The sequence below is a fragment of the Bison bison genome, unplaced genomic scaffold, assembly GCF_000754665.1.
Source record: "Bison bison bison isolate TAMUID 2011002044 unplaced genomic scaffold, Bison_UMD1.0 scf7180017864331, whole genome shotgun sequence".
Classification (NCBI taxonomy): domain Eukaryota; kingdom Metazoa; phylum Chordata; class Mammalia; order Artiodactyla; family Bovidae; genus Bison; species Bison bison.
Window position 1 is genome coordinate 3851847 of NW_011494903.1, and position 14075 is coordinate 3865921.

Consider the following 14075-nt stretch of genomic DNA (forward strand, 5'->3'; position numbering starts at 1 on the left):
TTCAATTCTGAGTGATTTTTAGGTGGAAATTAGAAATTAGGAGTGATTTTTCTTATGTTACTTTTATTAGCTATTTATAAAACATTTTGTACGCTTTTCAAAATAATTCTTTATTAGGCTACATTTTTACATTTTAAATGATTTGAGTTTTCAAATAGCAGTATACATATACTGTAGAACCTTGAGTACTGCCTTGTATATACAAAGCAGGCATATAATAAATATTTTAGTATGTCTGTTACATAAATAAAAATCTGTATAAGGAAGGTATATCTTATGGAAATGTTAGTATTCCATGTCATGGAATCACTGGTAAGGAATGTATTGAGGAAACATCAGTGCTTCATATAAACTATCTTTTGTACTATTTATATATGATACCATTTTTACTATTTTGTGTCTGTCTGCTATGTTAGAAAATCTTATGTTGATAAAGTAATTACTATACAAAAGAATAAGTGATTAAGCTTATTTTAATAAAAGTAGTATTAAATAGCATTAGTAGACGTGCCCTTACTTGTATGATAGCAAATCTAGCAGTCTGAAGTGACTGTGAAGTTAATATTTGGATAACACCTCTTTTCTGAGGTCAGTTTTGTTTTTATTTTTACTTCTAGATGTTGAAAGTTACCTTAATTGCTCACCTTTTCACTTTTACCTGAGAGACCATAACAGTTGTTTTTGGTCAACAGTCAACATTACTAATGAACTTTTATATATCAGTTTATAAGAGATAAATATTTTCAGGTGTTCATATGTTCTCAGTACATAAGATGGCACTGTTTAGTACTTGACGCGCTTTCTCTCCTTTTTGAAGATACGAAAGAAAACGGACCACAGTTATTTATCTGATTGCTATAGCAAATCAATAAACTAATGTAGTTTTTTTAATGATATTCTAGGTTCATGAAAGCTTTAAGTTATGCTTCGCTAGATAAAGAAGATTTATTAAGTCCTATTAACCAAAATACGCTGCAGCGCTCCTCCTCCGTGAGGTCCATGGTGTCCAGTGCGACATACGGTAGCTCAGATGACTATATTGGTCTTGCTCTTCCAGTAGATATCAATGATATATTCCAGGTATCATAAATTCTTTTGGTTTCTTTTGAATTAGTTTACTGTTCTTTTCATATTAATTGCTTACTAGAAATTATAATTTAGAGTGAATACTAATTTTAGGGAAGGTGATATTCTTAGGCAGTTTTATTTAAAGAAATTGTACCGTGAGAATTATTCCACCTTTCTCAACTATTCTGTACTCTTTTTAGCACCTCTAAGTCCCCAAAACATTATCCTTTTTCTCTTCTCATACTAAATCAGCATCTTGTTTGGTTTCTTTATCTGTATATTCTCTATAAAAATTTTAAGTCCTAATCTTGCTTTTTAGTCACATTTGACTTATTCCTTATTTGTTTAAATTGATATACAAGTGACATATAACATTGTTTAAGTTTGAAATGTACAGTATAACCCTTGTTTTATTTAATCCTTTGATTCTGCTTATCTCATACATGGCAGCCACATACTGTGGTAATCCCACAAAATACTCAACAATCTAGATGGTAGATAGAATTAAGAATACACATTTGTCTAGAAGACCAAAAACACTTTAGATAAATTCTAAAATAATTATTTTAATATCCATTTAAGTAACTAAGGCTAGATAAGGACCTTAACCGTTTTATGTTATTTTGTCAAGTTTTGGTAATATAATTTCCTTCAGTATCTTTTCATTATAGGTTCATGTGCTCTAGTAATTCCATTTAAATTATATTTCATTTAATATTGCTAATATTCATAAAATGAATTTCTTTTTATAATAGTACTTACTGTGACTTACATCTATTTCAGGTAAAGGATATTCCTTATTTTCAAACAAAAAACATACCTCCACATGATGATCGAGGTGCAAGAGTATTTGCCCATGATGTTGGAGGTAATGCGTGGTTTTTGTTCTCTTTATATTAAAAAGAAAATTCTTATCAGTAGGATGACACTAAAAATTCACATATACTTAATTTTGTGCAACAAAATAGTTAAGTCAATTTAAAATTAAACCATAACTTTTTTGCGGGGGAACTAAGTACCTAGCCTCTCAAGAAGACAAAAAGCAGATCAGTTGTTTCTGTTTTAAACATATAAAAAAAAAATTTAGCACTTACTTTTTTTGGAGACAGGAGACAGAAAAAACTGTATACATTACATTATCTTTCTTTGCTATGAGCTATAGTATTCTAATTAGTATATGCATATCAGCCACAGCTTTAAAGCTTTATAATCTTGATTTTTTTCTTAATAAGGACCTCTTTAGACCCAGAATTATTTACTTTTTCTTTATGCAAATATTGAGAAGAATTGAAATGATACCTAATTGTATAGTTTTAATTTTTTATTTTGCATTTAAAACCTCATGTTAAAGTAAGATAAATATATCTGCTGATATTAATTATTTTCCTAATTTAAAGCAAATTATCCTGTTTTTCTCCCCAATTAAGGTTAGATTTTGAGTCATAAAAGGTGTTCTGATTTTCTTCTCTAATTTCCCTTCTTTAAAATTTCACATAGTTTAATGCATCTTGAAAGAAGTGTCATTGATGCCATCTTCCTCAGATTATCTTTTATATTTACTCACACACAGGTCTTCCATCTGGAACTGGAGGTCTTGTAAAAAACTCTTTTCACTTGCTACGACAGCAGATGAGTCTTACGGAAATAATGAATTCAATCCATTCAGATGCTTCTCTGTTTTTAGAAAGTACAGAAGACACTGGACTACAGGAACATACAGATGATAACTGCCTTTATTGTGTCTGTATTGAAATTCTGGGTTTCCAGCCCAGTAACCAACTGAGTGCAATATGTAGTCATTCAGGTGAGTGATTATGTCTGTCTGGATGAATCCACCTGAATTTGAATCTGCTTCAGTCACTTGACATCTCCCAGCCCTACTGATCATCCTTCTTTCTCCATCTCATTACCTCAGCTTCAGTGCAGTCCCTCAGCATCTGCCTGTGGAGTGTTAGTGTTTGTCTCCAATTTTGTTCCCTTGCAATTCACCTTTCATACTGTTGCCTTGGATTAGTCTGTTGACAGTTCTTTATTGACTTTTCATGTCTAGCACACAAGACTCCATCTGATCCGTCAGTTTTTATCAGCATTCTCCTGTCTTGTAATTGACATGCCATTACTGACTTATTTGGTGTTCTTGAGCAGACTGTGCTCTTTTTCATAATTCTAGGCTTGAAAAGTGTGTTTTCCATGCTGTTCCCTCTTGCACCTTCCCCTCCTCACACACCATGCAAGCTCACACACAGCCATGTAGAGCCCATTTGGCAAGCCCACCTCATCCTCAGAGACGGGCATGTTTCATCTTCACAGCTTTGTCTGACCCTCTTAGATATTGACACTTTTTCCTCTTTACTTTTATTGCCCTTTGTACATAGATCTCTTGTGTTAATTATTGTTGGTTGTTTTTTTCCATTCCATTCAGTAAGGTGCTTCAGGATATAGTCTGTCATGCCCTTTCATTTTTATTTTCTAATACCTAGCTGCATACTGCTTTATATACTAGGCACTCAGTATGCTTTTGTTGAGGTAGAAAGTGAATCAGATCCAGATTCAGCTTTTTTATATGATATGTATGTTTAAAATATAACTATAGATACCTTTTCTTGGTGAATATCACTTCGCCACCCTCAGAAAAACCTAGTGATAACCAGAATTCTCTGGGTCATTCATCTACACTTCTCCATGGTATTCTGATTAAGAGCTTCCCAACTGATGGATTTTGGCACACTGATAATATAGGTTATGGATGTGCTGAGAGAGTAATCCTCTCCCAGTAGGGCCTGGGTTTGACAAACTCTTGGACAAGGCACTTCCCACTATGAACAGGGACTCAGCCTGCTATATTATTTTAATTTTCTGTTGAGTGAAAGGTTTGGTCAGTATTGTTCTGATGTATTGTACACAGAAAAGGAGATGCTACTAAGTCATTTGTCTATACATTGTTTATGATGTTTTAGTTCTTGTAAGTTCTGTTTATTTACTCATTCAGCAAATACTTAGAAAGCACTTACTGTGGAGTTCTGCTATACTCTTTTCTCTTTATCAAACAGGAAATAGGGAAGCCAGCCCTCTAATTACCCAGTCACAAGACAGTCCAGCAAATTCATTTGTGATCTGTTGCTGAGCTAGTTGGGCTTCCCTGGTGGCTCAGACGGTAAAGAGTCTGCCTGCAGCATGGGAAACCCAAGTTCGATCCCTGGGTCGGGAAGATCCCCTGAAGAAGGAAATGCCAACCCACTCCAGTATAGTAATCAGGTTGAGACGCATCAAGTTTGGGACTTGTGGAAGAATTGCTGCCATCAATGAGGCTCTCACCTTGGCACAGCCATTAGAACCCCTTGACTTGTTATTCAAGTGATATGAAGTGGGGAGGAGAATAACTCTTAATTGGGAAATGATTACAATTTACTACTGATATCCTCTCAGAGGTGTGAAAGGAGGCAGGCTAGTTGTTAAAAAGACACTGAACCTCTCCTCATTCATGCATTCAACTTAATATTTATTATGTCACTCTGGGGATCAGGCATTGAACTAGATGCTAAGAAGACAGTTGTGAGAGGAAAAAATAAAAAGACACTATTCTTATATTGTATATCCAATGGAGAAGGAAATGGATTGATCAACCACTCAATCAGTCAATACACAAATATAACAACCACATTTGCAACAAGTGCCATCAAGGGTAGGTACCAAGTATTAAGTTTTCCGTCAGTCATATCTAACTCTTTGTGATGCTATGGACTATAGCCCACTAGGCTCCTCCTCTGTCCATGGGATTTCCCAGGCCAAAATACTGGTAGCCATTCCCTTCTCCAGGGGATCTTCCCAACTCAAGGATCGAACCCAGTTTTCCCACATTTCAGGCAGATTCTTTCCTGTCTGAGCCACCATTACTTGCTGCCTGGTATTAGCAAAGGAATAGAACCAAGTGAGCTTCCCTGGTGGCTCAGTGGTTAAGAATCTGATTGCAATGCAGGAGACCTCCTGCAATATAGGAGATGCAGATTCAGTCCCTGGGTTGGAAAGATTCCCTGGAGAAGGAAATGACAAACCCACTCCAGTATTCTTGCCTGGGAAATCCCATGGACAAAGGAGCCTGATGGGCAGTAGTCTGTGGGATCGCAGAAAGAGTGGGACATGACTTGGCAACTAAACAACAAACATCATCAAATAAGCGATCAAAGAAGACTTCTGAAGAATTGCTGTTGAGCTGTGGTTGAAAGAATGAATAGAACCTAACTGAATGAAGACTGGCGTATAGAGAATTTTAAGAGAGAGGAAGGAACATGAGCAAAAGTCTTCTCTGATGGGTGCAAGCATGGGACACCCATGGGAATGGAGCCCAGAAAGTGAAGGGAGAGGAAATACAGGATCAGCCTAGAAAGATAGGTAGAGACCAGGTCCTGCATAGCCCTTTCTACCCTAAGTGGTCAGTGAACCAGCAGCATCAGCATCACCTGAGCACTTGTTAGAAATGTCATCTCAAACTCCGCCCCACACAGAATCAGAATCAGCATTTTAACAAGATGCCCAGGTTATTCATGTATACATTAATGTTTGAGAAGCACTGCTATCGGCCAAATGAATGAATTTATGTATCAGGAGGGAGATATCTTTATTATCCATGCATGCTCATTTATGTCCAAGTCTTGGTGATCCCATGGACTGTAGCTCCCAGACTCCTCTGTCCATGGAATTTTCCTGGCAAGAATACTGCAGTGGATTGCTATTTCATCCTCCAGGAGTTCTTTTCAACCCAAGGATCAAACCTGTATCTCCTCCATTGGCAGGCAGTTTATTTACCACTGAGCCACCTGGGAAGCCCTATTATCCGTGGCAGATAACTAAAAAATAGTTCTCTACTTTTTTTTAATTGAAGTATAGGTAATATACAATGTTGTGTTACTTTCAAGTGTACAGCAAAGCGATTCAATTTTGCATGTGTGTATGGGTGTCTTTCAGATGCTTTTCCATTGTAGGTTATTACAAGATACTGAATATAGTTCCTTCTGCTATACAGTAGACCTTTGTTGTTTACCCATTTTATGTGTAGTAGTGTATATATATTAATCTGAAACTCCTAATTTGTCTCCGCCCATCCCCTTTGGTAACCATAAGCTTGTTTTTTATGTCCGTGAACCTATTTCTGTTTTGTAAATCAGTCCATTTGTATCATTTTTAGATTCCACATATAAGTGATATCACGTATTTGTCTTTCTCTTCTGACTTAATTTGATAATCTTTAGGTCCATCCATGTTACTGAAAATGGCATTATCTCATTCTTGTTCACTGCTGAGTAATATTCTAACTTCTTTATCCATTTGTCTGTTGATGGACACTTAGGTTGCTTCCATGTCTTGGCTGTTGTGAATAGTGCTGCTGTGAACATTGGGGTGCATGTGTTTTTTTGAATTAGGGTTTTCTCTGGGTATATGCCAGGAGTGGGATTGCAGGATCGTATGGTGACTCTTTAGTTTTTTAAGGAACCTCCATACCATTCCCCATAATGGCTGCACCAATTTATATTCTCACCAACAGTATAAGAGGTTTCATTTTTCCTCTATACCTTTTCCAATATTTACTATTTGTAGACTTTTTAATGGTAACCATTCTAACTGGTATAAGATGGTACCTCATTGTTGTTTTAATTTGCATTTCTCTAATAGTTAGTGGTATTGAGCGTCTTTTTATTTGCGTATTGGCCTTTTCATGGTCATCTCTATGCCTTCTTTGGAAAAATGTCTGTTTAGGTTTTCTGCCCACTTTTTGATTGGGTTTTTTTTTTTTTTTTTGAGCTATATGAGCTATTTGTATATTTTGGAAATGAATTCCTTGTCAGAAACATTATTTGCAAATATTTTTACCCAGTCTGTAAGTTGTCTTTTTGCTTTGTTTTATGTGTGGCGTTTTTTTTTTTTTTTTTGCGGGGGGAGTGGGGGGGGGTTGCTGTACAAAAGCTTTTAAATTTATTTTGGTTATTTTTGTTTCCAGTTCAGTTACTCTGGGAGACAGATCCAAAAAAACATTGCTGCAGTTTATGTCAAACAGTGTTGTACCTATGATTTCCTCTAGAAGTTTAGGTCTCTAATGCATTTTGTGTTTATTTTTGTATGTGGTGCTAGAAAACGTTCTAATGTTTCGTTTGAACATTTCATGCTTTTACATGTAGCTGTGCAGTTGTACCAGCACTACTTTTTGAAAAGACTTTTACCCAGTGTATATTCTTGCTTCCTTTCTCTTAGATTAATTGACCATATGTTCATGGGTTTATTCCTAGGCTGTCTGTTCTCTTTCCTTTATCTATATGTTATATGTCTGTTTTTGTGCCATTACCACACTGTTTGGATTACTGTAGTTTGCAGTAGTCTGAAGTTGTCCCTCTGCTGTGTAATGATAATTTTAAAGAGACATCAGGACTTGAACATAAGACTTTTCACTTTTTAAAACTTTCAATCTGGTGGTAATGTTGGTAGTGGCAATTGTTCAAAAAATGTTAAAGCTCAGAGGAAAGGTGATTAGGATATTTCCTAATAACTATATTCTGTGTCTACCACCTTCTCAGATGTTTATGCAATGTCTTGTTGAGTATGCAAGGCAAAATGTTGGCGGCATTATATGTTTCTTTGGGGTGCACTTTATGTATACCACTGCATTTGCCATATTGTAGCTAACCAACTAAAAGTGGGTTAGACTGATGTTTTAGACTAGTCTATCTGTGAAAGAGAACACTGGAAAAAAATCAGCAGACTATAAAGGATAATAGCAAGGAGATTGGTTTGAATTGTCTGAGTTATTAAACTGACAGATTTGTGAGGAGTGGGTAGAGATTACATTGAGTAAAGGAGGTCCCTAAAGAGACAGTGGTGGTTTTGAAAAATATTAGGTGTAAAACCCACGTTTCAGTAGCAGTCTATACAAAAGATCAGTGGTATGCAGATGATGGTGTAAGGGGAACGCCAGGTGGTGTCCCATCTCCCTGTCCTCACCCAAATGTACAACTGGGGATGGAGGAGACTAGGAAGTGCCAGGGCTCCAGGAAATACTCAGACCCTGGTGTAAACATAGCAGGGTGTGAGGTTTGGTGTCAAGAGCACTTAGGCTCAAAGCCAAACTTTTCCATCTTAAAATTTGATCTTGGGCAATATACTTAGTTTCATTGAGCTTTACTTTTAATTTTTTCTTAAATTTCTAAATGGGAATAATGATACCTGGCTTATGGTGTAGTTTTGGTACTTCCTAACATGTAAGATTAGCATTCACTAAGCTGTCCATTAATGGTGACTCACACTAAGTTGTTTACATTAGAAATAACATTCTTTCATAAACTCTGATAGTTCAATTAGAATGATCTTACTGTGTTCCTAAGGAAAATCTCCTTGTTCATACAACAACAGTCTCCTTGTTCTTGCTGCCCAGGAGAAATGATGATCAGGTGGATAAGAGCTCCTCACAGAAATTCTTGATTTTTTTGATGAATTGTTTCAGCATTTAATATGCTATTTGGAGACTTCACTTTCTGATAGGAAGAATTTAGCTTGTGATTTTTCTGAATTAACCCATATGGACTTACATAATTTTTTTCCCTAGAGCTTTTTATTCTTTCTCACATAAGGCTGGATTCAGCCTTATGCCCAGATACAGGGTATAAAGAAGGTATGCAGTCTCTTAGACGCTGATCTATCCTATACTTCATGTCGCCATTTTTAACTAAAAGATAAAATAAAGCTGAGCTAGTGGCTCAGTAAAAAATCTGCCTGCAATGAGGGCATCCTGGGTTCGATCTCTGGGTTGGGAAGATCCCCTGGAGGTGGGTATGGCAGCCCATTCCAGTATCCTTGCCAGGAGAATCCCCTTGGACAGAGGAGTCTGGCGGACTGCAGTCCACAAAGTTGCAAAGAGTCGGACACAACTGAGCAAGTAAGGACAGTACAGAATATTATTAACTAAAAAGAGAGAAAACAGTAAAAGCAACAGCTACAGTTAAGAAACTAAACATCAGTTACATAGATTAAAAGGTTCAATGTATGGACATAATGCTTCATCCAAATTAAATATAATCTAGAAATAAAATGTGTTGAGTAAAAGTGTGTATAAGTTTCATTGCATTGAATACTTTTCAAAATTAAGGTCCCTAGAAGTCAATATCATCAGTCTAGCATGCACAGTTTTGGCCTTTAACAGAGTGCTAGACATGATCTTCCATGCCTAAGAAGAAGTAGGTCAACTAGCTTCCCAATTTCAAGAAATTTTGGTTCTCCATATCCTGCTGCTGCTGCGTCGCTTTAGTCATATCCAACTCTAGCGACCCCATGGACTGCAGCCTACCAGGCTCCTCCGTCCATGGGATTTTCCAGGCAAAAGTACCGGAGTGGGGTGGCATTGCCTTCTCCATATCCTACTGATTAATAAATAGTGCCAATATTCTACCCACGTGTTCTCTGAAGTTTCCATTTAGCACATGTAATTATTTCATAAAAATTTTTATTCATATGATTTAGCAAGTTTCACACAAAAGATACCCCATGGATTAAAAGCCTTCTGTTATCACTATTCTTGGGATGTTTTTTCACATCTTCCAGTGGAAGAAGATGTGAAGAAGACTCCAGTGAGGCTTCCCTTGTAGTTCAGTTGGTAAAGAACCTGTCTGCAATGCAGGAGTCCTGGGTCAGGAAGATCTCCTGGAGAAGGAAATGGCAACCCACTCCAGTATTCTTGCCTGGAGAATTCCATGGACAGAGGAGTCTGGTAGGCCACAGTCCATGGGGTTGCAAGAGTCGGACATGATTAGCAACTAAACCACCACAGTGGGAGAAACTGATTGTTTTGGCTTCTTAGTTAGAGGCGTGGGGTTTTTTTTTTTTTGGAATAAGAATGGATGATATCTTTAGAAATAAAATGTGGTTGTAACAGGTTAGAAATGTTAGGAGTCATCACTGGTTGAAGATGAGGCTGAAACGAATAAGTTTATAACTTTTCAGAAACAATGTTGACAAAGGAACATTGTCAGCGTTTTCAAAACAACGTTGACAAAGGAAGATATAATTTTCTTATTGTTCTTTGTGCTGGAATATTTTGTCTTTTTACTTCCTGGGAAGCTTCCTGAGTCCAAAATAACAGTCATTTCTTACCTGGTTATTCAGCATTACTGGTTTTTAAGTACATCTTTAGTTATCAGATCTTTTGGCAGTAGTTTTATTTTTAAAATCAGTGTATAATTTAAGTAGCATATGTTACTTTCAAGTACCTGACAGATGTGTGATTTTCTTAGTAACCAAGATATTACAACTATGCTAAGTTGATATCCTGAGGAACCAGAACATATTCTGCTTAGTATTATGTCACTATTTATCTTAGGAAGTACTTACAGGTGAGATGAGGTGGTGACATCTATTTTACTGAAGCAGCATAGGGAGAATAGTATGTGTTGGTGTAGGTCTAGTTTCTTGGACTTTTAAAAAACGCTTATTACCACTCTGACAGTGTACTGTAGTGGAAAGAGGATAGGACTGACTATCAAGGGGCCTTACCATTTGACTGATGGTGTCTCTTCTCTCTGAAATCTCTTTTTCTTAGTGTACTAAGGTTGCATGATTTTCTGGGTTGCTCAGTGTTACCTCCTAAAAGGATAACTGAAGACTTTCTGATTTCCATTTGCTCTAATCACTTATTTAAGTGCTCAGGGAACTTTTAAATAAAAAATATTGATGTTATTTTAGCTGCACTAAGATGTTTAGTTGACTTTAAAATCCCATCTAGGAGTAGACCTTAGCAATGCATGGATAGTATAGTAAGTTTAACCCTATGGAAGGAACTGATAAGTCTGGAGAACTATGATTGTTATATTGGTGATTATTAAATGGTAGGACTAGCAAGTGATAGAAAAATGGATACAGTGTAATCTCACTTATACACCTAAAGAGCAAGAGAGAGAAATTTAAAATATCAGACGATCTGAATTTTTATATATTTAAGGAGAAGTCTATTTAGTTTAGGGGTGGGAGGCATGAAAGATGGGGTAGGTAAAAGACTTTCACTTATTCTATATATATCTTTATATGAATTCTTTAAATAAACACATATTTATTATTTTTGTAGTTTAGGAAAATAAAATCTCAGGTATAAATGTCTTTAGAATTTAACACGTTACTACCTGAGCAGTCTGTAAATTTACTTTGAAAATCTTCATCTTGGAAAATAATTACTGAAGAGACCGGAAGGAAATTACAAGGAACCATTCCTTTGTGGTATACAGTGCAAGCATAGGAAATAAGCTGTTTTGATCTGTTGATTGAATTAATTTATTTCTTCAGACCTTCAAGACATTCCATATTCTGATTGGTGTGAGCAGACTATCCATAATCCCTTAGAAGTCGTTCCCTCTAAATTTTCTGGCATTTCTGGATGCAGTGATGGAGTGTCTCAAGAAGGCTCAGCGAGCAGCACCAAAAGTACAGAATTGCTACTAGGTAAGTTTTCAGATTTAAATCCAAACCTTGTTAACATAACTGTACTTAGTTGTTTGTTGTTAATGATGAGTGCTGTTCATTAGTTGTCTCAAATCTGACAACTTACTTTTATTGGGTATATTTAGTCCACCATTGTACCTGCATCAGCTGCTGACACATACTCACTTAGCTGTCTGCTTTCATTAGAAAGAATTTTGATCCCAAAATGATTGGCAGGTCATGTGCAGTTTATCTTAGTTTTATATATATCTTTGGTAAAGTTTAAAAACAAATTCCATGAGTTATAGTAATTTTCTGTTGTGATACAGATAAAATATTTTGATCTTCTTTTCAGGTGTTAAAACAATTCCAGATGATACACCAATGTGCCGTATACTCCTTCGTAAAGAAGTTCTGAGATTAGTCATTAATTTGAGTAGTTCAGTTTCAACTAAATGTCATGAAACTGGGCTTTTAACGTAAGTAAGCTTTGAGATGAGTATTCTTTGCTTTTTTATGGTAAATACTTAAAAAGTTTGATCAATTAGCTTTACATCAGTAGTTCTCAACTGCATGGCATATCTGAGTGAGCCTAGATTTTCTTCATCTACTTCAACCAAGCTAACATATGGTAATAAATTGAATGCAGAAGCAGGTATGTGAATCCAATGGTTTTCTATTCAGCCAGACATTAAAAAGATTTGTAAAAATGTAAAACAATAGCAACTCTTCTCACTGTCTTGCTGCTACTGCTAAGTCATTTCAGTCGTGTCCGACTCTGTGTGACCCCATAGACGACAGCCCACCAGGCTCCTCCGTCCCTGGGATTCTCCAGGCAAGAGTACTGGAGTGGGTTGCCATTGCCTTCTCCATCTCACTGTCTTAGTTTTGGAAAATATAGTTATTTTTCATTAAAATATATGTATTTATGTTAACATGTAATGATTTTGTTTTTTAAATGAATTAATGCTTTGAAATTTTCTAAATTTTTATTTCTTGTATGTTAATTATTGATGGCTATGGTCCACAAAAGTAAAAGTAAAGAATCCACCTGCAATGTGGGAGATGTGGGTTCGATCCCTGGGTTGGGAAGATCCCCTGGAGAAGGGAAAGGCTCCCCCACTCCGACATTCTGGCCTGGAGAATTCCATGGACTGTATAGGCCTTGGGGTCACAAAGAGTTGGACACGACTGAGTGACTTTCACTTTCATGGCCTACAAAAAATAAGATTTGGGGGTTTCTCAACAATTTTTAAGAAAGTAGAAGAATTCTGAGACCATAAAGCTCAAGAAAAGCTGGCATACGTAAAAATAAGTGACATTTTCTTGGTTTAATTTTTCCCTATTTTTACTCCTTTCTTTTAATAAAAGTTGTAGAATTTTTTTTGCTTTTCTAAGTCACAGCAACATGATAAAAGAATATTCAGGCCATCTTCAGCATCTTTGTTTTGCACTATTTAAAGCTGTGATCCTCAAAAAATGAAATGGACTTCAGGGTCTCCTGTGGAACTTTATAAAATGTAGTAGCACATATACCAGGCCCCCACTGCAGACCTCCTGGCCAGAAGCTTTAAGTGTAGAGGGTCCTTTACCTGTATTAGCCCACCCCACTGCTGGTTCTGAGGTGCTGGACCAGGCGAGAGCCACTACTAAATGCTGAAAGATACAAAGACAGAGCCCAGTCAAAGTTTAACTTCAGTTTAACTTTAAAATTTTATTTCTATTTTATTTTTTTTTTAATTTTATTTTATTTTTAAACTTTACAATATTGTATTGGTTCTGCCATATATCGAAATGAATCCCCCACAGGCATACATGTGTTCCCCATCCTGCATCGCCCTCCTTCCTCCCTCCCCATACCATCCCTCTGGGTCGTCCTAGTGCACCAACCCCAAGCATCCAGTATCGTGCATCGAACCTGGACTGGTGACTTGTTTCATATATGATATTATACATGTTTCAATGCCATTCTCCCAAATCATCTCACCCTCTCCCTTTCCCACAGAGTCCAAAAGACTGTTCTATACATCAGTGTCTCTTTTGCTGTCTCATATACAGGGTTATTGTTACCATCTTTCTAAATTCCATATATATGCGTTAGTATACTGTATTGGTGTTTTTCTTTCTGGCTTACTTCACTCTGTATAATAGGCTCCAGTTTCATCCACCTCATGAGAACTGATTCAAATGTATTCTTTTTAATGGCTGAGTAATACTCCATTGTGTATATGTACCACAGCTTTCTTATCCATTCATCTGCTGATGGACATCTAGGTTGCTTCCATGTCCTGGCTATTATAAACAGTGCTGCGATGAACATTGGGGTACACGTGTCTCTTTCCCTTCTGGTTTCCTCAGTGTGAATGCCCAGCAGTGGGATTGCTGGATCATAAGGCAGTTCTATTTCCAGTTTTTTAAGGAATCTCCACACTGTTCTCCATAGTGGCTGTACTAGTTTGCATTCCCACCAACAGTGTAAGAGGGTTCCCTTTTCTCCACATCCTCTCCAGCATTTATTACTTGTAGACTTTTGGATCGCAGCCATTCTGACTGGCGTGAAA

The 14075-nt window shown here is 36.7% G+C and overlaps 1 protein-coding gene across 5 annotated transcripts in view; it reads left to right on the plus strand.

Annotated features, from left to right (window-relative positions):
- Positions 1–14075, plus strand: part of RICTOR (RPTOR independent companion of MTOR, complex 2) — a 136968-nt gene that overhangs the window by 116785 nt on the left and 6108 nt on the right. For all 5 annotated transcript variants that reach the window (XM_010853745.1, XM_010853746.1, XM_010853747.1 and 2 more), the window contains 5 exons: positions 903–1080; positions 1852–1936; positions 2639–2872; positions 11380–11535; positions 11870–11993. In XM_010853745.1, coding sequence (XP_010852047.1) covers positions 903–1080; positions 1852–1936; positions 2639–2872; positions 11380–11535; positions 11870–11993 — 777 coding nt within the window. The remainder of the gene's footprint in view (positions 1–902; positions 1081–1851; positions 1937–2638; positions 2873–11379; positions 11536–11869; positions 11994–14075) is intronic.